We start from the raw sequence: 26,796 nt of genomic DNA on the forward strand, positions 1-26,796 counted from the left end.
GCTGAGAGATCCCAGAGCGGGTAATGTTCATAAAAAGGGGAGGAAAGGAAGAGGAATAAAAGAACAGGCTAAGTTCAAATTGAAAGCCATGCGGAATAGCTCTGTCTGACAGGCCCTGCGAAAGGAAGTTAAATCCTGCGGGGTCCTGGTCTCATGCGGCAGAGCATTCCACCAGGCAAAGGGCTCGTTAATTCAATTCAATTCAATTCAAAAACCTTTATTAGGCATAGCTAAGGGCTCATTATTCCACCAATTCTTCGCAGCCAACTGGTTGGAGGGTACATGGGAGGAGAGCCAACTGGGGGAACTGGTGGCTTCATCACATCTATGCCTGTTCTTGTGACATGAGATGAAGCTTGACACACCTCTAAGCATGGACCAGTTAATGGACTGATTTGGTGCTTGGAGCCATGATGAAATTGTTGCCTATGTAAGCTGGGAGTGTTAGTTGTCTCCTGCCTCTCACCCCGGGGAGACCACACTGTAGGCTGCTGCCAGTATGTTGCATATCCTTGTAAAGGTACCAGGTGTGTATCCTAGCAAAGATGGCCCTCTGTGAATCTATATGTCTGCAACCCAGTGTGCATTGTGAAATACAGATCATATATGTGTGGGACGTGAAACACAAGAGCAGTCAATTACAACATTCCTAGAGTGTACATGTTTAGACATGGGGAGGGATGTTTGTCCAGCCAGCAGGTAAACTTCCTGTTTCCCTCTGGGCTGGGACAGACTTCCTCCACATGTGACTAGAGGTGGATGTGGCCTCACCTGTGCAGGTAATGATAAAAGCACAGGGCAGGGGCAGCCATCTCTCTCTTACCTCTCTTGCCTCTCTTCCATCGCTCTTCCATCTACTGAGTGAAAGACGCCCTCTTGGCTCCCAGCCAAGAGAGGACAAAGGGACTATCTTCTTATAAGATAGATTCTAAATGTATGTTACTTCATTAAGCCTAAGTCTGCCTTCTGGGATCTGATTGTGAACAGAATGTAAGTACCGTAAACTCTTTTTTATACTTTTGTAAAGGACTGTGTCGTGTCTTCTATTTTATGAGGGAATAAGGGGAAATTACCAGAATAGTTATTATAGAGGTTCTAGCGAACCCGAGCAAACGCTGCCATTGCAAACTTAAAATAAAGGGGAATGTTTTACTCTGCTGATATTGGAAACTTGTTAACACAAGTTGGATAAGGATATAATCAGACAATATATCCTCTCCTGCATCCCTGAACATTCCCACAATATGCTCTGTGCTGTATCCAACTAAACTGTTGTGCATGCAGAATAACTTTAATGAGTGCAATGTAACTTTGCAGCCATCTCCTCCCCCTGCAGGTCCCTCAAATCTGCTTGAGCAGATATGGCGGCAGTGCGGGGTGTTTGCCGGTAAAGGAAAGCAGGGTTAATACCACTGGGCTTGTGGAAGTTGTTCCACACATGCAATAATTTAGTTGGATTCAACTCCCTCTGTTGGGCCAGAAAACTGCAACAACTTCCAGCCTCCACAAAGTATTCCTGTGAGATATGACTATCTGACTTCCATTCCTGCTTCTCCTTCCTCTTCCATCTTTTAATCTCTCCAACAAACACAGCCTTGAGCCATATATAGAACGAGGAGGAAAGTTGCCACAGGCTAATTCAGCAGGCATTTGGTTCTCTGTTTTAAAAATACATTCACTCTGCCATATCCCACTCCCCTCTGCACATAGAGAGATTTAAAAACATCACCTGAGTAACCAAAAGATATGCTTGACAATGGACTAAGGTAGATTCCACTTCCAAACATTGCACCATGGAGCTGCAACAAAACAAGGACCTTTTAGATCATTCTTAAATTGGTACAGTTCTTAGACCTGCTGCAGATTAAGAGCATACAACATTTGAATTGTTTTAGTCTCATCTCAAACTCTCAATTTATTTTGTATTCAGTGGTATACAGTCTTTGAACTGCTGTTAGCTATAATGGCTAACATTATAGAGAGCTGTACCCAAAGGACCTGTAGCTCAGTGGTTAAGCATTTGCTTTGAATGCAAAAGGTCCCATGTTCAAACCCTGCCATTTCCAGGTAGGGCTGGGAGGGAACCCTGTCTGAAATCTTGCACAGCCTCTTTTACTCAGTGCAGGCCTTGCTAAACTAGCTGGAATAATCATTTGACTTGATGCATGGCATCTTCCCATGTTCCTTTGAGACCCTTATCCTTATTGCTTAAGCTGTTCAAAGCCATGAAAGTTGGTGGCCATTGCTACACCTGCCACAGCAAATTCTACACATCAAGCAATGCATTATGGGTGGGAAACCTGTGGCCCCTTTGAAGTTTTTGGATGCCAGAACCCACCAACTTCAGCTAGAAGAGCCAAATGTAGGAGTTGTAGCCCCAAAACAACTGGGAGGTCGCAGCTTCCCCCCCTGCTGCATTATGTGAATTAGTACAGTTTTGTCTGTCTGGAATCTACTTTGTGTTGCAATTCAATCCTATACAAGTCTACTCAGAAATAAAGACCCCTGAGTTCACTGGGACTTTCTTCCAGATAAACAACGCTGTTTATAAGCTTGTAACTTCAATGTCTTGCACCCAAAGCTGCCTTTAAGAAACAACCCATATATTTTCCTTTTCAGTTTTACTTTTACCTGCAGTCTTGTATTGGAAGCAACTACTAAGCCATTCCTCAGGATAGAGTGCCAGTTTTCAATGTGTGACCCACTTTCAGAGGGGGGAAAAACACACAGAGAGGAAATTAGTACTGTCATAGAGAAACCAAAATGAAAAACAATGTGTTTAGTTTATTATTATTATTATTATTATTATTATTATGCATTTTATGTTCTCAATTTGTATTTTTTATGATGCAAACAGCCCTTTGATCTTCAGATGAAGGGCAGTATACAAATTAAAAATAATAATAATAACAATAAATAATAAAACTAGCCATTTGCTCTAAAACCATGTGCTGGAAGAAGAAAATTATGCCTTTCAGAATATTTCATACTGGTGATTTTTTAAAATTTGCAGCTTTGGATACTCACTGAAATGCAAAGGTACTTCCATAGAGATTTTTAGCAGCTCTGAAATTGGATTCTTTGGCTGGTGGACTGCTGAGCAGAAGAAACTGATGTGGGGTGTGCATAAACTTCAATTGCTGAAAAAGAATAGGAGCAAACCGGCAAAGGGAGGTTAGGGACATATTCTAATTCTCATGAATTCTCTAGTGTAAACATATTTTTAAGGGTCAAACTAGGCTTAAAATGAGGGATCTGCAAACAAGATCTAAAAGATCAAAGCAACCCCTCATCCCTGATATGCAATTAGCTCTGTGGCCCTTAACTCCTTCTCCTTTGCACTGTTTTCTTGCCCACCCTGCCCTTGATTGCTATTTATTCCCGAGGAAAAATATGCTTGGAATACCATATATCTGTATTTTTTGTTGAAGAAAAGCCAACAGCAGTTGATTCAATGGGAGTTAGAGATGGAAAACTGTCCAGGGTTCACCCTGCCTGACTCCCATAACCCACAGTCTAATCTCCAAAAAATACCCCATTAGATATAACAATCACATAGCTCCTACATCTAACATTTTATTTTCAGCTTACCAAAAAAACTTGAGTTTGGAGATTTAAAAAAATCTAACAAGGAAAAAAGGAAAATACCTCTTGTGTTTTCCTATTCTCCATGACATCATTTATACTGTGACAAGGCATGCAGCTAAAAATGGGTGAACTTTCTCTGACTCACCCTATGGTTTTCTGAGTTTTCTTCAAAACATCTCAGAAAAAAGCCTAGGTCTTTCTAAGTTGTTCTGGTTTCTTCTGAGAAAGCTTTTTTCAAAACTGGATTTTGGGGGGCATATGCCAATGACTTTTCCCAGTCCTTTCAAAGCAACCTTACACTGCCACATAGTGGGGGAACCAGGGAGAAGGAAGGTTCACTCATTATAGCAGACACCTTGCAGACCTCTTCCTTCTAGCCTAGATCGTCCTGAGCATGCTCAGGAATGTCACCACGGAGAGTTCATTGTTGCCTGTTGAATTGCACAAGACCTGCCATTTCCCATGACCCTTAACTTAATGGATTTGGCATAGAGATATAGGGAAGTGATAGTGATGATGATTTCTTTGGCACAGAAATGGAAACAAGAAGAACTACCAATGAAAGAAGAGTGGCAGACGTAATGAATGGACTATGCAGAATTGGATAAGATGACAGGAAGGATTCAAAACCTGTGGGATCAGAGATTCTCAGAGGACTGGAGTAAATATATGAACTATTTGAAAAGCAATTGTAATCAACAGATCATGCTAGTAGGATTGCAAGAAGTTTTGTAAGGAGGACTATGCGAAATATTGCAGAGAAAACTATGATAAGAATTATTAGTGAAGGAGTATTAAATGTAATACCAAAAATAAAGACTGGAAAATCTTCAGATGCAGTTGATGGAAGTCCCAAACATTGTATAAGATAAGAAAGTATGTTATATGATTTTTGGAAATTATTTGTAAAAATCAATAAAAATATTAATTTAAATATTAATTAATTTTTAAAAAGATAGTGATGATGATTTCTTAGCCACTCTTTGCCCTGAAGTCCAAGGGCAGGTAAGAGCAATTCAAAAACACAACACACCCCAAATTCTGAGAGCAGAGATACTACCAAGAGCATTCCTTTCTCCTGATCTTAATACCAGGGTCTGTAGGGAAGGAGTGGGTCTTCCAGATCTCTGCCCAACAAATTCCACTAGAAAATGATGCTCATGAACCTACTAGAACTTAGGCTTTAAAGATGAGTCCTACAATGTATGTATGGTATCCTGAGAAATCTGGTTTCCCCATCACCTAGAAGAATAAGTTAACACAGGGAGACAGTGGAAAGTCGCAGCAGTGGCTGGCTGGCTTGGTGGGAGTTTCGGCTCTGTTCACAACGGAGCTCAGATTTCCAAACTTTGGTGGGGGAAGTTTGTACTTCAAACCTTTCCGAAATCCATTGTCATTTCTACATCCAACCTATCATGTCATCACCCAGTGCTATCAGATGGTGGATGGAATACTTTATATTGAAAGACAGAGCCAATAATCCATAAGATGATCTAAGTTAACGCAGCTTGTTCCGAGACATTTAATTAACAGTGGGCTGCACAAAGATGGCTTTAATGCAGTTATTACCCATCAAAATAAATTGGAGGCTACATGCCTAAGTGAACATTTCATCTATTACATTTTGTTCTATCCTCTGAAGTCAACTGACTGCCTATTTGAGATTTATTTATCAGGAGTGCAGCCCAGAAAAAGTGAAGCATGGCTAAGTCTTGCTGAAATAAATGGGACTTATCAGAACAGTTCTACACACATCTCCTAAAAAATGAGTTCTGTTAAGTCCACTGAGACTTATTTCTAGGTAAGGGTGTATAGGATCGCAGTTGTAAACACAGTCAAATGCATTCATTTTAATGGCTCTTGGAAGGTTCTAACATTATTTTGCAATATAATTCATGCCTATAATGAGAGCAGGCAGGGAGGAAACTATAATTCTTGAACTCACTCACTTGGACATTTCCTGATGTCCCAATTTTGCCAATCTTTCAAGAATTGACTTGTAGTGGCTGGAACTGAACAGGTGCTAAATGGTCTTTGGATTATGACTTTTAGATATTTTAATGACTGTCTTTTAATTGCTTATTTAGTTAGTTATTTTCATAAGAAGTTCCTCAGTCCAATTCCAGCACAATCGTTTGCAAGTTTGCAAGAAGTAAATGCCCTGTTCTCCTGGTCAGCTCCCTGATAGCAGCAGTAGGATGAACATCTAGCAAACAGGGTGGAGGTTAGTCTGAACAGCTATGACTGTACATACATGGACATTCCTTTGAAATCAGTAGGACTTGTTGAATATGCAACAAGACCAAACCAATAGCCAGATGCAATGGATTCAGAAGCATTCAATATATATTGTACTGGGTGATGGGCTTCTGAATGTTAATAAGCAGCCTCAAAGCCAGCATTCATTGCTTGCCCAAGACATTTTGTTGCCTGAGGTGGAGCAGCAACTCAGTCAGTCAAGCCTGAGACTCTTAATCTCAGGTTCATGAGTTTGAGTCCCACATTGGGCCAAAAGATTCCTGCATTGCAGGGAGTTGGACTAGATGACCCAAGTGGTCCCTTCCAATTCTACAATTCTATGATTATCTTTCCCTCCTCCAACCCCCAGCCTAGTATCTAAGACTGGTCACTTTATTTGGCCCCTGAAGAAGACAATCCCACAAGCACCTCTTCTCCTGCCCGGCAGTAAAATGTAATAAAATATATAATAAAAATAACAATTCGCTTCCTGTTCAGGACAGCCATTTCCCTGTATGATAAGGCCATTTCTGTCATTACATCTCTATGCAATCGATTCACAAATATGCCTACCTGCAAAGTGTTTTAATTTTAAATTATAGAAGATCCAACACAACACTTACCCTGTTAACAGGTAGCTTCACAATATGTGATCTGTTACTTGAAATAACCCTGAAAATAACAATAGATTATATATATAAAAGATATCCCACTGTTGTAGTACTAAAGTATCACTAGCAACAACTAAAATCATATATAAATAAATGTTTGTTTTTGGAAAAGCTTGCCTAAACAGCAAAACACTGATAGATGAGGGTATTGTCAAGTGAGGGGCAGAGTGTTCCTCTGCGCTGACACAAAGAGGGCCATTTCTCTTCTTTCCATTAGCTGAGCCTTCACATTAGTCAGGGCATATTGAAGGGCCTCTATCTCAACGCTTAGGGCACAGGGAGGCAGGTATTGGAAGAGGTGGCCCTTAAGGTCCCTGTATATGAAACAAGACAGGTAACTATCAGGTTGATTTTCCTATAAAAGTACTGGCAGGTACCTTCATTCCATTTTAAGCCCACACAGATGATGGAAAGCACCCCAAAGTCTGGCTCCCTCACCCCAAGATAGCCTGGCCATTTGTATCGCTCTGCCAAGCAGAAATGGGGATTTTACCACGCATTCATTAAATCAGCGTCTTAATGTCTCAGAATGCACTTAACTTCATGGGCTCCTTGTGTATGCAACAAGTGAGAATTTACAGGTGTGAAATGATTTTGGGTAGTCGACCCATTTTTCTGGGGCTCGTTTTCAATTGACATTCACAAATGAATGACATGATTCATCCCCATGGGGTTGCTTTTAACTTTCCCAACAACTGCACTCCTTTTGAGTAATGGGAAGCCTGCGCCTACTTGCCATATGCCCATTCTATGGCCCAGATCCATCTTTAAAAAGCAACCTTAAACTTCAATGAATGAAGTGGAGCTGCTGAATGTGCAGGATAAATAAGTATGCATGGACTTCCCATTACACCAAATAGTCAGGCAAACTGCACTGCAATAAGGGCTGTATTGAACATGGCAAGATCTTCTCTCACAGGATGTGATGGATTGTGCCCTACATTCATGACAAATGGGACTGCTAAGAACGAATCATGTCATCAAACACCTAGCATGCCATCTAAGTGAGATCTTTACCACTGCAGGAGAGGATGAGCAAGCGGATCTTGTTTGTCCATCTGCTTCTTTATTTCTAAATAAGGTGCCTAGGAAATAATAACAGTGTTACAGGTAGCCAAGGGAACATTCTGAAAGCTAGACGACAGAAGCTAGGGTGGATTCTGGTAACTCTCCCCACTGGAAAAGGTGCAGGAGGTTTCACCAATATGCACAACAAATGGAATCGCCCAACAAAATCTTGTCATTATCCTTACCTCCTAATGGGAATCTGTTCAGGGTTTCAGTTAGCCAGCCCTAGTTCCCCAGTTTCCTTTTCCAACTTTCATTCTATAGTCTGCTGCAGCTGAGCATGCTCAGTTCTCATTGGGCTGGGTATTTTTCAGAGGGGGCTGCATGCACCTTAAGGGATTTTTGTTTTGTTTTGTACTTCTGCAAGTCTTGACATTTCTCTGATTAAAGCATTGTTAGCTTCTGTTCCCCCCCATGGACTTGCCTTGGCTGCATTTCTGTTGGCACTCAACACCTGAGCTTGCTAACAGAGGAAGCAATTCAGTGCCAAGTGTAGACAGAGCTATCTTTTTTTGGTGTGGAAACCACTCTTCTCGAAACCAGAATTCATGCGCACCAAAAGGACCAGTTAATAGTGGCTTCACTTTCAAAGCATTAAAGATGCTTGTAGGACTCAGACATCAAGCCAGTCTCCCTAGAGATCCATTCACAATGATATCCTCATATGACAAACTATCTTTACCCCCATTTTATAAAGGTCAGCTCACTTGTTTATGCTTCATACTGACTCATAACCCTTCACAAAAATACATGAGTGGATCCTTGCAAAACAGCGGTAAAGATAGCATGCTCAGGAAAGAATGCACAATTGTTTAAAGAGAACCACGGGAAGAATCAAATACTAGAATTATTACAGGAGAATTCTAACTGAAATGTTGTCTATGCAGCTAGATTATGTCTACACTTACTCTTTTTGGTTGTAATGATAAACCACAATACCAGCAGCACTTAGCCTCAAATTCAAGTGCTGCTCCTCACTCCCAGTGTGACTGTGAGGAGATCAGATGTCTTTACATCCTGTTTAGGTTGGCCATGTGTTTGTCTTACAGATAAACTAGTGAGAACTCTGGTTAGTTTTGTTTGCTCGGAGAAGTCAGGACCCAACCCTGGTTTATGATCCCAGCTTCTTAACAAATAAGAGTTCCCACCAGTTCAGAGATAACAAGAGTCTTTCCAAGTTTCCCCTGCAGTTGAGTTTGAATAAAGGATACCTTTAGTCTTCCCTTCACAGCTATGTGGATAGAGGAGACGGGAGGAGAGAGCACGTGACCTTGAGATTCACTGCTGCTCATGCAAATAATGACAAATCATGTATCACACCTGAACCGAACTGTTCAGCGCAATCTTGCGTACAATTCTTATGGACTCATGGATTAATGAAGTGTATGGCAAGGCATTCACTTTGTCAGGTTTACAGCACAACTTGAAAGGATATAACAGAAACTAGCTTCTATGGAGTATTGAGAAGATTCACCCTACAACCCCCAGCCCACTCCCCTTTTACTTAAGCAAGCACACTTTTAGTTGTAAAGCCATCATCCCAGCAGATCATCACAAAATCAATAGAGTTGGATCCGGAGAGGAGCCATGCTCAGAGCACATCCATTGGCATCAATGAGAATTAAGCTAGCTATGAACCAGTCCAATGTCTCCCCTCACCTCTGGCCCTTTAGAAGGCTTTGGCTTGGCTGTCATATTGCATTCAAATAAACACATAAAAAATTAGTGAGCAGCCACTGATCACTGCTCCATTCCATTGATGGTGGGAACAATCTACTGCTCCTAAGCAGCCTCCACTGAAAATAAATACTTTTGTGTAACTCTTGCTCATTTCCATTCGAGCTTTAAGTGCCTGCCTTCTGGTTCATTGATTTTATGTTGTAGCTTGCTGGACTTTCAAAGTCTATTACTTTGATAGGCTTTTCTTGTATGGCTCTAGTAAAACAACCGCGCAAACAATGTTGCAAACTCATAAACAGATGTACCTTACCAACAGTTAAGGAACAAAATGAGTTTTATGCTTACCTGCGTCATTTCTCTTATTGAAGTAATACTATCCAGTGCTTTCATGACTCGGTCATAATTCTTCTTCTACGGTGAAACAAATGAATAGATTAAACACAATAGATTATGAATGGATTAAATGCAAAGCATTAAAAAAAAGCTAAAAGTGTACTCACAAAGAGCAGGAATCTTTGTACAATAGTACGTAGATACCATGCATTGCAGATAATGTTCTATAATAAACATCTGTCTATTTGCAAATGAGGTTCGGATGGGCCGATCTTTGCTTGAGAAGACTTCTTTATTTTGGGAGGCTTTTAAATTGTCAGAATTGAAAACTGAAGTTGAAAAATGTGTGATAACTGATTTGCCTGATTGAATTAGCTGCTCCTTCTATTCTATTTTTAGTTTGTGGTTTTTATAGCACTGATGATGTTATAATTTTCTATTGTGATTTTCACTGCTTGTAAACTGCCTTGTTGAGTAGCTGTGCATCAGACCGGTAGAATATTTGTTTAAATAAATCTTTTGTTTTGTCTTCTTTGGTGTCCTCTACCCTGGGCCAATGTTGGGGTCCAGAGATTACACACACATGAGGGCGGTGGTTGGTTGGTGGAGGAATCCTGAGTGAAAGGAGGGTCCACCACTTTCTGCAGGTAGCAAGGTTTAAGAGCTATTTTTGAGAGAGGACTCTGTGCGTTCTTTTTCTTTCTCTGTTTTTATTTAGCTTAGTTTCTTATTGTATTATGTAAAAGCTTTAATAAAATATTATGGAGGGAAAAGAGATGGCAGAAACTGTCATTATCTGAATGACCACAGGTTCCCCAGCCCTCTCTAACTGCTCTACAGCACTGTTTTAAGCACTGTGGTCCGTTCAAAAGCACATAAAAGTGCAAGTAGATAAATAGGTACCGCTCCGGAGGGAAGGTAAACGGCGTTTCTGCGCGCTGCTCTGGTTCGCCAGAAGAGGCTTAGTCATGCTGGCCACATGACCCGGAAGCCGTACACTGGCTCCCTTGGCCAATAAAGTGAGATGAGCGTCGCAACTCCAGAGTCGGTCATGACTGGAGCCAATGGTCAGGGGTCCCTTTACCTTTACCTTATACCTTTTCTTAATATTGCATCATGCCTCTGAAGAAGGATTCACATTCAAAACACATTAGACTCAAAAACCATAAAATGTAGAATGTACTTACCCTGGGATTAAAGGCCAGCATCTGAGAGTCATTAGGATCAACTACAGAAGGATATGGCTCAAAAATGACAACTTTCCTGGGTGATTCCAATGCAGAGCGGCACATGGAGACCAACAAGTCTACAACCTGGAGATAAAAATGGAAACATGCACAGTCTCTCTTTCTCTCTTTTTGCGAGAAATAATATCTTTGGCACTTTCCCCCATGGCTGATTCATCCTTTTTCAGCCTGAGGGATACAATCTCTATTGGGCAACTTCAGGAGGCCATACTCCAGTGGTGAGCATGACCAGAGGGGAACGGGAGCAGAGCAAAGAATGTAAATATATACAATAGACTAGCTTTGCACACAGTCTCACACACCCCTCTCTTTCTTCCAGTGAAGTAAGCAAGCAGCATTATCAGAGTTCAAGGATACATTCCAGACAGGCAAAAACACTTTAGGATAGTAGGGCTGCGGCATGGGAAATACTGTATTTTTTGCTCTATAGGATGCACTGGAGGATAAGATGCACCTAGTTTGGGGGGGGGGAGGAAACAAGAAGAAAAAATTCTGAACCCCAGAAGCCAGAACAGCAAGAGGGATCTGGCTTCTGGGATAGCCTCTTGCTGTTCTGGCTTCGGGGACAGCCTTTGAAGCCTCCGCAGGGTTTGCGGAGGCTTTGCGCAGTCATCCCCAAGCTAGAATAGCGAGAAGGAGCGCTGCGCAGCGCTGCGTCTACCTGTTCTGGCTTTGGGCTTAGCCGCGCAGCCTGCATTGGCTCCATAAGACGCGCACACATTTTCCCTTACTTTTTAGAAGGGAAAATGTGTGTCCTATAGAGTAAAAAATACGGTAGATGATGTGACTGAGGGGAGGCTATGTCATGATGCACAGCCACCACTGCAGATGGCTAGGAAGTAATACTGCAGCTAGCAACTCAGTAGGCCAGTGACATAAGGGGCCAATTGGGTTTCACCCGTTTATATAAAGCTGCTAGTTCTGGGCTGGCTCCTCACCACGTTCCTCAGGGATTCCAATCACTCACTCAACCAATAAGCATAGGGCAGCAAGTTCACACTTCCTGATACACTCATTCACTTAGTGACTGGATGGTGCCATCACGGAGGTCTTATTCAACAGGACCAGAAACATAGTTGGTGGCACAGTTCCTGATCACTTGAACAAAGCCCTCTGTATTTGTACAGCTGTCCGTGCAAGGCATTCACTTGCTTGCTTCCAAAACATCACTCTCAGCTAGTGATAAAGTCCTGAGCTGAGAATCTTATCTTTCATAACACATGGAAAGAATGATTCCTCACAATGTAGCTGTAAACTTACTTGGATAAATCAGTTAGCAAAAATAATGGCACTCTAAAAGGAGACCATTTCTGAAGAAAGAAAGGAGGACTTTAAAATAAATAAATGATTTGACCATGTGATATTAAGATTGATTTCAACTAATTGTAAGATAGAAAAATCACCTGCCAAATATCCTGAAAGTCTAAGTTGCACATATATTATTATTCTGACATGGCACGGAAAGAAATGCATGATTTTGTTCAGAGTCCCTCCCTCTGTCTTTCTATCTTAGATTTAAAATAGTTCACTCACTGAACCCATTTAAAAAAGAAGATGGATTTTGATTAACACTTCCCTCTGGTTCCACCCACAACCCCAGACAGACTCTGACTCATGCCAGTTCTAAAACCTTTATGTTCAGATCTCTGGAGGGAAATAAAAAAATAATGATCCTTCCAATAAGTGAAATAAAAAAGGAAAAACACTAAAAAGAGGAGGCAGATCAAGGCTGTGTTCCTCATCCTCCTTTGCACACTTGGAATGATTGCCACCTTCTAGTTGCCAGTGAACCAGCACACCAGTGATGCCCAGCAGGAAGACTAAATGCATGAATTGCCAATAAATATGGATTCAATAAATGAATTACCAATAAATATGGAGGGACGCAGGTGGTGCTGTGGGTTAAACCACAGAGCCTAGGACCTGCCGATCAAAAGGTCGAAGGTTCGAATCCCCACGACGGGGTGAGCTCCCATTGCTCGGTCCCTGCTCCTGCCAACCTAGCAGTTCGAAAGCACGTTAAAGTGCAAGTAGATAAATAGGAACCACTCTGGCGGGAAGGTAAATGGCGTTTCTGTGCGCTGCTCTGGTTCGCCAGAAGCGGCTTAGTCATGCTGGCCATATGACCTGGAAGCTGTACGCCGGCTCCCTTGGCCAATAAAGCAAGATGAGCGTCGCAACCCCAGGGTCGGTCACGACTGGACCTAATGGTCAGGGGTCCCTTTACCTTTACCTTATGGATTCAAATACCAGGTTAGTCAAAGAACCACTGGGTACCTATTGTCCTTTGGCCCTCCAGATGGTGATGAAATCCAGTTCCCATCATCCCTGGCCACTGGCCATGCTTACTGGGGCTGATGTGAGTTGCAGTTCAGCAACATCTGGGGGACCAGATGTTTTCCATGCCTGCTCCAGGCAAATGTAGACAGATGGTACTTTAAGGTGACTTGACCAACTGAAATTCTAAAACTAGTTTACAAGCTGTTGGGAATCACAAGTGGGGAGAGCACTGTTGTACTCAGGTCCTGCTTGTCTTCTCGTGAGCATCTGGTTGGCCACCGCACGAACAATGCTAGACTGGTTGGATCTTTGGTCTGATGTGTGGGTCTTCTTATGTTGTTATCTAATGTGGTGACCACTATTGTGACAGACCCAATGGCCCAGTTGACTGCTCACCTCTTTTTTAGCCATTTAACAGAGAATCAAAGTCTCAAAAGAGAGCCAGAGAAAAGAACATCTTGGTGCACATTTATGAATAAGTGAACAGAGCGAATCTCAGGGAGACATTTTGGAGACTACCAAGTCTCTGTGTTTATCTGGGTGTCTGCTGTGGAAACTAGCAGCTCAGCTGTCCTTGCTAGCATGCTTGAATTCCAGACTGAGATAGTAACCAAGTAACCAAGGACTTAGCACAGGAAGAGAGAGAGAATGGTTTAAGATATGAGATTGGGGAAGCAAGACTCATCTGTGCCAGGGCTCTGTTTATCTGCTTGTGTACCTGCTTTAGTATTAAGATGCTGGGAGAAGGGAAATAATCAATCAATGAATGAAATTTTTGATCCATTCTTACTTTTGACCTTTTGTGCTGTCCTGTTTTGTTTTGTTGTGTTTTTAAAATTATTTATGCTTTTCAGGGTTATTGTTGTTGTTGTTTAGTCGTTTAGTCATGTCCGACTCTTCGTGACCCCATGGACCAGAGCACGCCAGGCACTTCTGTCTTCCACAAGGGTTATACATTTCACTAATTTTACAATCATTTTAACATTTCAAAACTTGACTTCCTTCCCCCTCTTTCTGTGGTTCCTTAAATTTATTTTTAATATATTCTGCATATCCAAAGTTCTATCCTGTTTTATTAACATACAATGTTTTTTAAAAATATATAATAAAAGGCTAAAATAAGGGAAACGGCCCCTGCTCTTAATTGTCTTGACAATGCGCTTTCTTTATAGAGTCAGAGGTGATGGCTTTGATTAGATCTGGAAATTTGGGAAAGAGTAATACTTTAGACTTCCCATCTTCTAGGAAAGGGCTATCACTCAGGCAGGAATTCTTGGTCTTTGACACTACGCCACCATAGAATCACAGAACTACAGAGTTGGAAGGGACCACAAGGCTCATCTAGTCCAACCCCCTGTAATGCAGGAATCTTTTGCCCAACATGGGGCTTGAAACCACAACCCTGATATTAAGAGTCTCATGCTCTACTGACTGAGCTATCCAGTCTGGGCTTCTTTCACTCTAACACAGGGTCTGTGGGCACAGGTTGGGCTGTATGTGTGGTGCCCCCAGTTCCCAAAAGGCTGGCAACCCCTGTTGTACCCAGAGAGCTCCAAGGGAAGTCTATAGGCAATGGTTCCCATTCCACAAAAATCTGTGCATGTCACTGTGAAGACTTTGGAATCGAAATTCCTTCATCTCTCTACTCAGCCATGAAGTTTATTGGGTAACTTCTCTGTCTAACCTCTCTCTTAGGGCTGTTGTGAAGATAAATTGGGGTGGGCGTTGGGGGTTAGGAGAACCAGCTTGGAAGATACTCTTCATTCCCTGGAGGGTTTTGGATAAAGTGATATTTTCCTAGAAGGGTTGAGAAAAAGAAAAGTCTCAGCCGTTTTCTCAGGAAAACGTCATCTGTGATATTTTGGCTCCGCTCTAAATAACACTGCGTTTAATGTGAGATTTCTTATACTTCAAGTGCAGGCAGAGTTTCAAAAGAATAAAATGAAAGCTTGAACTTTTAACTCAACTTTTCATTTGCTGTAGGGTGAAATTCGAGCACTTCTGAAAATACCAGCTGCTCAGTAAAATCATAGCACCATTAGTCCTCAGTGCTTTGGATGCAACAAGGGGAAAATAAAATGTAGCAAAATGACATGGGAAGATGGGAAGATGCTTAATAATAATTGAGCCGGCAGTGCAAACATCATTCATGAGAGTGTATTTGTTTCACTTTACCTGAGCCCCTGTTGCGATTTCATCTGCTGCTTCATTCATCACACCGAGAGTTTGGAAAGCAAATACACACAGCTCCCGTTCACACACGGTAGGCTAAGATCGGGGTGGAAAAAGAGAGAGAGAATCTGCATGAGTTGCATTCATGAAAATTTAGGAAAATGCCCAGCCTTATGAAGGCTTGTATAGTGCAAGGGCTTCATGGGGTACATACAGGTATATGTCCTTGTTGGGTTAAAAGGCAGGCTATAAAACAACAATAATAACAACAACAACAGTCTGTCTCTGTAGTTTTTGGAAAAAATAATGATCATCATTACCACAATCATCATGTTCATTTGTATGGCACTTTCCTACAGAATTCTGCCCCAAGAAGCTCACAACATGTCAGGTGAACCATTACGTGTAACAATTCATGAAATATATATAACAAACAATTAACAGTTATAAAGAATAGTAATATCAAATACAGAAATACAACCCTGGCAATCTATACAAGTTTGTATGAAGCAATGCAAATAACTCAATCTAATTTAACAGCTCAAAACTAAACAGGAGAGAGACTAATGCTTAACACAAAAATAAAAAGTCGTTATACGAAACATCCATAAGGCTCCAGATGATGCTATTTCCAATAATTCAGATCCAAGGTTCAAACTCCGCCTCTCTCACCTGGGATGCTGCAGACACTGTCAGCCTGGCTCTCACCTGGAGGGGCCTTATGACCACTACAGTGGTACCTCGCAAGACGAAATTAATTCGTTCTGCAAGTTTTTTCGTCTTGCGAAGCACGGATTCCCTGGGTATTAACGGTTTCAAGAAAAAGGAAACAAACTTGCAAGATGTTTTTGTCTTGCAAAGCAAGCCCATAGGGAAATTCGTCTTGCGAAGCAACTCAAAAAATGAAAAACTCTTTCGTCTTGCGAGTTTTTCGTCTTACGAGGCATTCGTCTTGTGAGGTACCATTGTATTATCATGGGCTCTCACTCCACACAGAGGCCAACAACTTTCCTTCCACATTCTCCCACCAATCAGCACAGAACCATGGAATAAATGTCATTGCAGCAGTGTCCTAGGCCTCTGAGCCTTGGGAAATGTACTGTAGCTCCTAGATGACCCATAGTAAGGACACAGTGTTTAATGAATGCCAGAGACTGCAGTAGGCTAACTGTAACTGAGACTTTTTTGTCCAAAAGCATCTATGAACCAACCCTAAGAAAATCACTAAGAGCAGAGCCACATCAGAGCTACTATTCCCAGCATGCTTGACAAACTACAGTTCCCAGTATGCTTTGTGAGAAGGCATCTGCTTTAAATGTGTGTTGAATGTGCTTATGTGTGCTGTGGATCTGCCGTAACAAAGAACTTGTGCTTCAGTCCTCCATTCTAGTTTCACTTTCCGTGCCATTCCATAAAAAGCAATGCCTGTGCATTCGGAATCCCATTTCACCACAGGTTGCATTTTCTGAGCCTTCCTGGCAATACAGTATAGATACTTATTTCTGCTGGTTTCCTTCATTGGCAGAACCTTGATTAAAGTAGAGGCACTTCCAAGTTTCCTGTTCAACTTCTCAGCTACTTGTAAAACTCTTTATGCTCTGGAGACAGAAAACACTCCATGGCTTATCCTGCCAATGCATTTATGCCTTTGGCTGCTGTCAGGATAACTGACAAATCTGTCTAACTCTGATCTGGGGGTCACTCTCGGCAGAAATGAAAACCAAACAAGAATGTGTGCCAAGTGTTGGAAGAAATAAATATAAAACTATAGAAGGGATTTGCTCTAAGAAAAATAAATTTTAAAAACTGCATCCCTGACTGCACAGATGTCCGCACCAACAGATTCCCCTTGCATTTTGAGAGCATCTAAGCCATTTTGTTTGCAGGAACTTTTCCCCTCCTCTCTGTCTCTCTTTACCTCAATGACTGCACGATGACTACAACACTGAAATATTTTCACAGAGATTGCTTTAGAAAAGCCATCATCTTTCAAGTCCGATACGGCATCAGTCATTTGATTTATCTCATCTGCCGTGCTACATTGAATTAGGCAGCAGATGAAGCTGAACACCATCCAATTCACTGTAGCATGGCACTCTAGTAACAGAAGAAGAAGTGTGTTTATTACCTCCAGCGGTGCTCCGTGCGCACACTTTATTTAGGAGCCTCAGGCATACAATCAGTTACTCTGCATTTGGCCCATGTGCTTCAGTGGGTCCAGTTCTGAAATTATCACCCTGGACAAGATATTTTGGCACCTGAGGCAAGCTGCAATGTCATGCTCCATGCGAAGGGATGATGGGAGCGATAGCCCACCCACAAAACGGTGCTTCCACCAGGGAAGAAAGGGTGAGTGAAGATCTACATTGGGAACGGGGGGGGGGGGGGGGAGGAGACAAGCAGTGCCTCTTGACCCCCAAGATACCGCTGTAGAGGCAGCATGGAGGTGGTACAGAAAATATTGGTTTAATGTGTAGAAATCTTTCCTATTCAGTTTAAGAAGTTTCTGGAAACTTCTCTGTGTGATACAAGCTGGTGCAAGCTGGAAGTTTCTAGCTGACAAGTAAGTTTCCATTCTGCCTGGAAACTAACTGAAGGTTCCTGATGTTTGGGTTATTCCTTCAGAAAAGCTGAGTTAAGCTTGTTCAAACTGGTCCTGTTATCTGTCTCTCTCAAGGTCATGCTCTGGACTATAAGAACAGGGCAGAAGGAGCCTGGGTTTCTACTTACTGTCTCTCTTTCCTTGTTAGTTCTCTCTACTTAGTTCCTGTGTGGGAACTAAGTATGTTTAAGTGCTAAGTGTCAGTGGCGTAGCTAGCCACTCGAGTGCCAGGTGCTGCGCGGCCAGCGGCCAGGAGCGAGGCGAGCCTCCCATGGGTGCTGTGCGCACTGTGTGGAACCTCTCTGCCTCCTCCCCTTCAGCTGTAGGGCAGCAGAGGGAGAGGCGGAGGGCAGACGCAAGTCCACGCTGCCATTTTAGGCAGCGCAGAGCCTGCAGGCACCCAAGCCACCACATCACTCCCAAGAGAGACGCATGGCTCGGGAACGCTGCAGGCCCCATGGTATGTGCCGGGCCCCACACTGTGGCACCCAGTACCAGCCATGTTTCGTTACGTTTGTTGACTGAACTAAAAAATTCTGTGAGCCCAAATTACTATTATAAGTATTCATAAAAACTCATAGTTTTGTCATTTTGTCACCCCCCTCAGTGATGACACCCAGGGCGACCCACAGCCCCCGCACCCCCTTCCTCCGTCACTGCTCTAGATCATTATGGAGCAAAACTACGACAGGGGATGCTAAGGAGGCAGCAGACCTGGCTTCCAATGAGTGCCATTGCAGCAGCAGCAGCAGCAGCAGCAGCAGCAGCAGCAGCAGCAGGCAATGTGCTTCTTGATGGACAGATCTGCCGACCCTGTGAATCCTGCTGCCCGAGGTGGTCTCCCTGCCTTGCCTCATGGGTGGGCCTGCCCCGGCCTTGAGGGATTGTCCCCTAAACATGGATGGCTAACAACCCTGGGAGACAGAATGGTGGTAGGACTAGCCCAACATTTAAGGGAAAGGCCGTAGCTAAGGGAGATGCAGCTAAGGAAAGCTACACCTGCTAAAAATCTCTTTTACACAACTCACAAAGTGGACATGTGTCTGACTTTAAAGAGGATGATCCTCATTTGGGGAGAAGCCCCTTCTTGAAGGGCTGTCCATCCACAGTTAACAGCAGACTGAGCAGGCAGACAGGTTACCTGGTTGTAGCGTACGATTGCATCTCTTTAAATTCTAGCAATTAATTCCAGATTTGCATCTGTAAATATAAATTAGCATCTGGATGTTTTATTTCTTTTATTAGCTGATTCAAATGCAGCTATTAACAATAGCAACAGATCACATTCTTTAAATTCTAGTATTTATTTTCAAATTAATTGCATCTATAAACTAAGCATCTGCATGGGATTTTTTTTTTCCTATTTGTTGATTCAAATACAACTGATAATGACAGTAATGACAGATCACGTTCTTGACAAATGGGAGTGTTACAATCATCCAGAACGCAACCTGTTACTATTGTCGTAAGTTAAATTTGTACGAACAAATAACATAAATCCATAGAAAGCAAATGCATATTTTATATTTTTTAAATTGTCAACTTTTGCTCTGTTTTTTGGTAATTTGTTTTTGGGTGATGTGTAAGTGGCCATACTGGATTCAAGATGCAGGAGCCCAAATTTGCATCTGCTTTGAACACAAGATACCAGAGTTGATCCCAGGCATTTCCAGTTAAAAGGTCAGGTAGCAGCTGGTGACAGCTAACATACTGCATTAGACCCTAGACATTCAATGTAAATAGACCTGGGCTAGATGGACTGATTTGGTACACAGCAGTTTCATATATAGGCAGGTTAAAGAGTGGCATTTGGCAGGTTGGAAATGGCCCACTGGTGTTGCACTGATGGAGGCAGTAGATAATTTATTATTTTAAACACACTCTGGGATCCATTTGGGTTCTCTGTCCCTGGTCTCAACAGTCAATATGTAGGAGCTAAAAGAGGCAAACCATGCAATGAAGGGAGATTGCAAGGGGGAGTTATTCTTTGCAATCACCCTGAATTCCCCCAATGCCAGCAGTAAGATCGGCCAGGGCCTTCTTGGTAATGGCCTCATTGTTATGGAATGCTTTTCCTGCAACAATTCTGCTAGGCCGCTGAAGGTCAGCTTTTAAAATGGGGCCCTCAAAACCTATTTATTTCAGGCTGCTTTTGTCTGAAAATATTCCTGTAAATCTTGTTTTATGTGACCCTGAGCTGTTTATTTATTGATATTCTTATAGTATTGCTTGGATGTACACTCCAGGTATTTCTAGACCAAAGTAAAGGGACCCCTGACCATTAGGTCCAGTCGTGACCGACTCAGGGGTTGCGGCGCTCATCTTGCTTTATTGGCCGAGGGAGCTGGCATACAGCTTCCAGGTCATGTGGCCAGCATGGCTAAGCTGCTTCTGGAGAACCAGAGCAGCGCATGGAAACGCCGCTTACCTTCTTGCCGGAGCGGTACCTATTTATCTACTTGCACTTTGACGTGCTTTTGAACTGTTAGGTTGGCAGGAGCAGGGACCAAGCAACAGGAGCTAACCCCGTCGTGGGGTTCGAACCGCTGACCTTCTGATTGGCAAGCCCTATGCTCTGTGGCTTAGACCACAGTGCCACCCGCTAGACTACAACTCCCATAAGCCCCAGCCAGCATGCCTAGTGGTCAGGGATGAAGGGATTGCTGCCCAAAACACCAGGTTGTGGGGGGCTGGTTTAGATCTATGAGGCTAAAGTGCTCTCTCCCAAGTAATATGTACCAATTTGATATGAATTTTTAATGTTAGGTATAAATCATTTTTTGTGTATACCATTTTATGAACACATGGGCAGCTCACAAGTACAATCAGCTCCATTTCAGGAATGCAATGGATGATCTGAACCCAAACAGGTCAATGTGAAACTTTTCTGTTCCCGCAACCACAGTAAATGAAGCCAGCTACTTTGTTTTTTCTATACTACATTGCACCGCGAATGCTTCTAGGTGGTTTTCTCACAGTCTCAGCCATTCATCATGAACATGCAATGCAATCCAAAATACAATGCCAGATAAAAGCTACATTGTGTTGGGCAATCAATCTAAACATGCACGCGCCACATGACAGTAACAAAACCAGCAGCAATAATCAGGCAGCGAGGGGAAAAGTCTAGCTATTACTTCCCAAAAGCTTAAAAGGATAACTTTGTTTTAACTTGGTGCCTAAAAGATAGAGCAGCACACACAAAACAACTGTCTTTCAATAGTGTCCCATGACTGGGGTGCCACTGCAAAGAAGGTCTTCTCCCTGATACTTATCCACTTTAGCTCAGTGATGACCTCAGTAATTGGGAAGGCTTGTTTGGGAAGGAGGAAATCTTCCAGGTATGCTTGGTCTCAGGCATTTGGGGGCTGGGGCTGATAGAAGTTGGAGTTCAACAATATCTGGGAGGCCACAAGTCAAAACCGGTACTTTGAATTGTGGCCAGAAACACAGTGGGTTTGAAAGAGAGGCACATTCAGTACAATGGAGCCCAGTAAACAACTCAATCATCAGTTTCTTTTGTTAATTATCCCACTGGCCACATAATACTGTAAGATGGGGTGGAGAGAGGAAAGTACTTAGATTGTGTAAGAAAGTATTGAATATACATAATCCAGGCATGTCCAAAGTCCATTTCGGGGGCCTAATCCAGCCCACTAGTTGGTTTAATCTGGCCCCTGTGGCAGTTTATTTCCTGAGGTAAAATCCTTTAAAAAAGCTCAATCTTAAAGAAAGCTTAACTTCAATCCTAAAAAAAGGTCAACAACTTTGGTTGGCCCTCACACACATTCACCTCATCAAATCTGGCCGTCTTTGAAAAAAGTTTGGACACCCCTGAGTCATAATCGAACTGTTCAAGTGTCCATTCTTTCTGGGACCTGAGGAAATTGGCTTCTCAATTTTTTTCATTAGAGCTGTCCCATTCTTCAGACTTCAGCTCCCTCTCTAACATCTCTAGAACATCAGCCTCTTGGTAGGCCACAGCTAGTCTTATCCCTAGTGTCCATCAACGTTAATACATATACATCCAAAGTAGCCAACATGGCAGCCTCCTGCTGTTGGTGGTCTACAATTCCCATCAGTCTCAGCCATCACAGTCCATGGGCAGGCATGATGGGAGCACCCCAACATCTGGGGAGCACCACATTGGCTCCCCTGATCCACATGAACACTAAAGAAGCCTCATAAATAAGCCCACAAAAATTACTAGTCTGCCATTTTTTAAAAACTAGCATGGTAACAGGCTAATGGGGCAGGAGTTTCCTACCAAGTGGATTGGCAGAAAAGGGCAGAACTATGACAGAATTCCTGTCCTCCACTGGTCTCATGGAAACCATACAGAGTGACCACTCGCCTATACGGAATTCCATTGAGATGGGTAGCTGAGTTAGTCTGGATGAATGGTTAAATACCTGGTCACAATATGCAAATTATGGCTCTTACATTGCACACACTGAGGCCTCTGAGTTCTGTTTTGAATTGCTGGTTTTTCTAATTTACCTTGAATCAAAATAGCACACACTGGCTTTGCTTTTTCAATCCGTGCAGGGCAGGCGATTGCACAGCAAACAAATGCAGCATACAGGAGGCTAAGCCTTCAACAATCTGTATTTCTGAAATGGGGTGAGTTTCATAACAAGGCAATGATCCTTGTTATGAACAGGTGCTCCAAGCGTGTCTCTGTTTTCGCATGTGAAACACTGGCAGTGATGTGACATTCGTTCAATGATATGCTGGACAGCAGGAGGGCAAGATATCCCGGCCACAAAGGCATGCTGTTTGTGCTAATTTATAGCCTTCTGTTTCTCTTTCCATTAAACACAGACACACAAAGTTCCAATCCTATCGGAGGAAGTGATCCAATTTATCCTGTTAATTTCTCAAAGCTTTTATGAAGCTCAGACGAGGAATGATTACAAGGACACTAATAAGGCTAGGACATAACTGGCACTCCAAAGTATACTATTGATCTAAAAATAGTGTAGTGAAAGGAACGGTAATCTCATAGCGACTGTCATTAAGAAAGAAAAAGGAAGCATTAACAGTTTCCCGAGTTCTGCTTAAGAAAGGTTTTGCAGTGGGTATCAGCCTTGAAGGCAATCCCCTTTCTGTTCCTTAGCTATGAGGACATTTTCTTCATGAGACTAATAGAGGAAACTATATTCAAGTTACCGCCCAAAGTTAAGAAGAGTAGGATTGTCCCCCCCCCCCAGCTTAGTTTGCCCTCTGTGCTATAGAACTAAGAGGTTTCTTCAAATTTCCCTGCATTTATTTTTCTTTTTTGTGTAGAAATGTTTTATATACCGGTATATGGCACTACTCATTTTCTTAATGATGAAAATTCAGCTTCATTGTCTTTGGGTGAGGGGGAAGTAGTTTGTTGTATTTATTTATTACATTTATATCCCACTCTTCCTGCAATAAGCCAGGAGGTGGCATACCCTTTCTCCATGTTGCAGCAACCCTGAGAGGTAGACAAGGTTGTGGGGCAGGGAGGGACTGGCCCAAGGTCATGGCTGAGAGGCAATCTGAACTCTGGTCTGGCAGGTCCTAGTCCAACCCTGTCTCAACATGACACCACAGTTTCGAAAAAGTGCTTGAGAATCTAGTTTCTACACACACTCAAAACACCATTCTCTATCCCCCATCCAAGCAAGCAAGTTATTACCAGGGTTCAAGGACACATTCCAGCCAGGCCAAAATATTTGGAGTGCAAAGCAGGGCAGCCACTGAGGGTTGTGGTCTGGGGAGGTTTCTGGGGGCCATACAGGGAGCCCCAGAGAGCTGCATTGGGCCCTCGACCCTGAAGTTTTCTACCACTGCACTACAGCATGAAAATTACATTTGAATCTTCCAGATTCTGATAGTGCATCCCCATCATTATGCCAGAAGTGCCATAAAACAGCCCAGGTGCATAAGAGCTGGAGGCTACAAATTCAGATAAAATGTTTTGACATTGGATTTGCCTTTCCCTTTTGCCTTCAAAGCATCAGAGGGGGAGGGGGGAGGGGGAAAACTCTCCCAGCAGAAGAGAAAAATGCTGCCTAGATGCAACTTTGCAAAAGTGAGATTCTTTCTCTGAAATGTGAGGACTAAAAGCAGGGCAGAAGAGAAGCCTTGTCTCTTAACCCTCAGTGCTCTTCTCTGCCCCGCACCCTCGCCTTCCTGTGCTTTGCGGTGACATCCTGCATCTCATCCCAAGATAGGCTGTGCAAAGTTTGCACAAGCCAGCCAGCAGTGAAGAATGATAGAAGTTGGAAGGGGCCGTGAGGGTCATCTAGCCCAGTCCTCTACAATGCAAGAATCTCAACAAAAGCATCCATGGCAGGTGGCCATCCAACCTCCACTTAAAATCCTCAAATGCAAGAGAGTCCACCACCTTCTAAGGGAGTCCGAGGAAGAAGACAAAGACTGAAATGACTACACTTTCCAGACACTGGATTTCAAATATGCTGAATAGTAAGTTTTCCGACAATAGAAACAGAAACAATTTGGGAAATAAGTCAAGGGGGGGAGCAGAGGTCCAGTGGGGAAGGAAAATGTCTCACTAGAGCAGAGGTTCTCAACCTGTGGGTCCCCAGATATTGTTGGACTACAACTCCCATCATCTCTGGCTCTGGCCTTGCTAGCTAGGGATGATGAGAGTTGTAGTCCAACAACATCTGGGGACCCACATGTTGAGAACCGCTGCACTAGAGGTTGACCATTTCAATAATTAGACTGAATTGCAAAGGATGGCATTTTGCTGGCAAACAGCAATTTTGAAGTAGTTGGAATCTCAAGACAAGTTCATCTGCCTGATCTGGATTGGGGACCCAGACCCATTTCCTGGCAAAAAAACAACAACAAACCAACCCACATCTCCCTCCACTTGGTGCTATTTGCCCTGGGGGGAAAAAACAAAAACTTTTAAGGGCAAATGTGAGATGGGAGGATTGGTAGGAAACAAGTGTGGAGTCCTGATCCAGATTTAAAACATATTCTGGATAGGGGCTTCAGGGCTGCTATTCCTTCATAATAAAAAGTGTGTCTACTGTAACATGTAGCACGGTGCTCTTATCACAGATAAAAGCAAGTTTAAAACTCCACTGTGACCTTCCTTCAACTTTTCTTGCATTAGTGGCCACAGAGCAATTTGGGATTGCAGGAGAGTTGTGCTGATCTAGACCCAGACCCATTTATTTTTTATTTAAGGGAAATTCAGACAGGAGCTTCTGTGGCAGCGGTAAAGCAGTGGAACATCTAGCTTGTGCCAACAACGGAAAACAGTGATCACCAGCTGCTAAACAGTCTATCATTCACAATGGGCAACAATGAAATGTCGTCGCAGAAAGGTCAGCATTTTGCAATTAAGCTGATGTGTAGTTCTGCCAGCTATAACCCCTTGAGATTCTCAAGGGCTTGTTAAGAATAGATAGATAGACAGACAGATAGATATAGATAGATGATAGATAGATAGATTAGATAGATTATAGATAGATGATAGATAGATAGATGATATAGATATAGATAGATGATAGATAGATAGATGATAGATAGATAGATAGATAGATAGATAGATAGATAGATAGATAGATAGATGATAGATAGATAGATAGATGATAGATAGATAGATAGATAGATAGATGATAGATAGATAGATGATAGATAGATGATAGATAGATAGATAGACAGATATAGATAGATAGATGATAGATAGATGATTGATAGATAGATGATAGATAGATAGATAGATAGATAGATAGATAGATGATAGATAGATAGATAGATAGATAGATAGATAGATAGATAGATAGATGATAGATTAGATGATAGGCGATAGATATAGCATTTGAAGGGCTTCAAATCAGTGATCTTAATAAGACACAAAACAACCCTGTAATGGTGGTTAGTATTCATCTGTCCATATTACAGATTCCAAAGGGAGCATAGGAAGTTACCCTATACCAAGTCAGACCACAGGTCCATCTTTTTACCCCAGTATTGTCAGTCTAGACAGACTGGCTGTGGGTTTCCTGGGTTTCTGACAGGCATCTCTCACTGTCTTACCTGGAGATGTCAGGGATTGAACTTGTAACATCTGTGTCATGCTCCTAAAGCTAAAGGCAGAAACTTAAAGAGAGTGACTTGCTGAGGAGGCAACTGAGCTGATTTCTAGTTTATAGTTCAAATACATGGCTGTCAAACTACATTGACTCTCCTCTACAATGCATATATTGACACATTTCGTTCATTTCTAATATTATTTAATTAAAAGGTCAGATGATTCCATTTTTAAAAAAAGATCAACTCAAAAGGAGTTGCTGATTGCTCTGAAGATTTCTTTAAAAAAATAAATCCAATTATTTTAAATAAAACTATTTTAAAATACTTTAAAAATGACAACCACACTCTTCTCTGTGAGAGGGGGATGTCAATTATGAGAGTGCATCATTTAATAATATAGTATGCTTATTCTTCAGAACTCCTCCCCCTCCAATTTTACATATTTCTCCTCTAAATGTTTCCCTAGAAGTAAGCCTCAATGAGTTCAAGGCAGCTTACTTGTGGGTAAGTAGCACCATATTTCAAGAAACTGGATTGTGATCAGAGGAAGGTGATCGAGGTGATCAAGATTCCTATGCACAATGGTCGAAGGAGTTGGGGATGTTTAGCTTGGAAAAGCAAAGATTAAGAGGAGATGTGATAGAGATCTTCTTTTGAACTAAGTTCCTATGAGCTTCATTGCCAACCTTCCTGCTTCTTTGACATTAATGGGAAGGTGGTGGGGGGGAATAGTCAGAGATTTCAACACAAGGTGGCACCCTAGAGGAGAGTTTGCAAGTTGATGGAGAAAGCATTGAGGCATATTCCTGTGGGTCCCCCCCCCTCCTGCTGCTTACTGAAAAGTTCTATCAGCCTATCTGGTATACCATTC

General features: G+C 42.4%; 1 protein-coding gene across 9 annotated transcripts in view; it reads right to left on the reverse strand.

Moving 5' to 3' along the window:
- The window catches only part of PARP8 (poly(ADP-ribose) polymerase family member 8), a 157,875-nt gene that overhangs the window by 7,304 nt on the left and 123,775 nt on the right, over positions 1 to 26,796 (reverse strand). For all 9 annotated transcript variants that reach the window (XM_083703458.1, XM_083703465.1, XM_083703464.1 and 6 more), the window contains 8 exons: positions 15,281 to 15,373; positions 10,766 to 10,891; positions 9,591 to 9,656; positions 7,515 to 7,582; positions 6,450 to 6,498; positions 3,028 to 3,140; positions 2,632 to 2,704; positions 1,730 to 1,799 (listed from right to left, as the gene is read on the reverse strand). In XM_083703458.1, the coding sequence (XP_083559584.1) occupies positions 1,730 to 1,799; positions 2,632 to 2,704; positions 3,028 to 3,140; positions 6,450 to 6,498; positions 7,515 to 7,582; positions 9,591 to 9,656; positions 10,766 to 10,891; positions 15,281 to 15,373 (658 nt within the window). The remainder of the gene's footprint in view (positions 1 to 1,729; positions 1,800 to 2,631; positions 2,705 to 3,027; positions 3,141 to 6,449; positions 6,499 to 7,514; positions 7,583 to 9,590; positions 9,657 to 10,765; positions 10,892 to 15,280; positions 15,374 to 26,796) is intronic.

The sequence above is a fragment of the Podarcis gaigeae genome (assembly GCF_964106915.1).
Source record: "Podarcis gaigeae genome assembly, chromosome: 11".
Taxonomy (NCBI): domain Eukaryota; kingdom Metazoa; phylum Chordata; class Lepidosauria; order Squamata; family Lacertidae; genus Podarcis; species Podarcis gaigeae.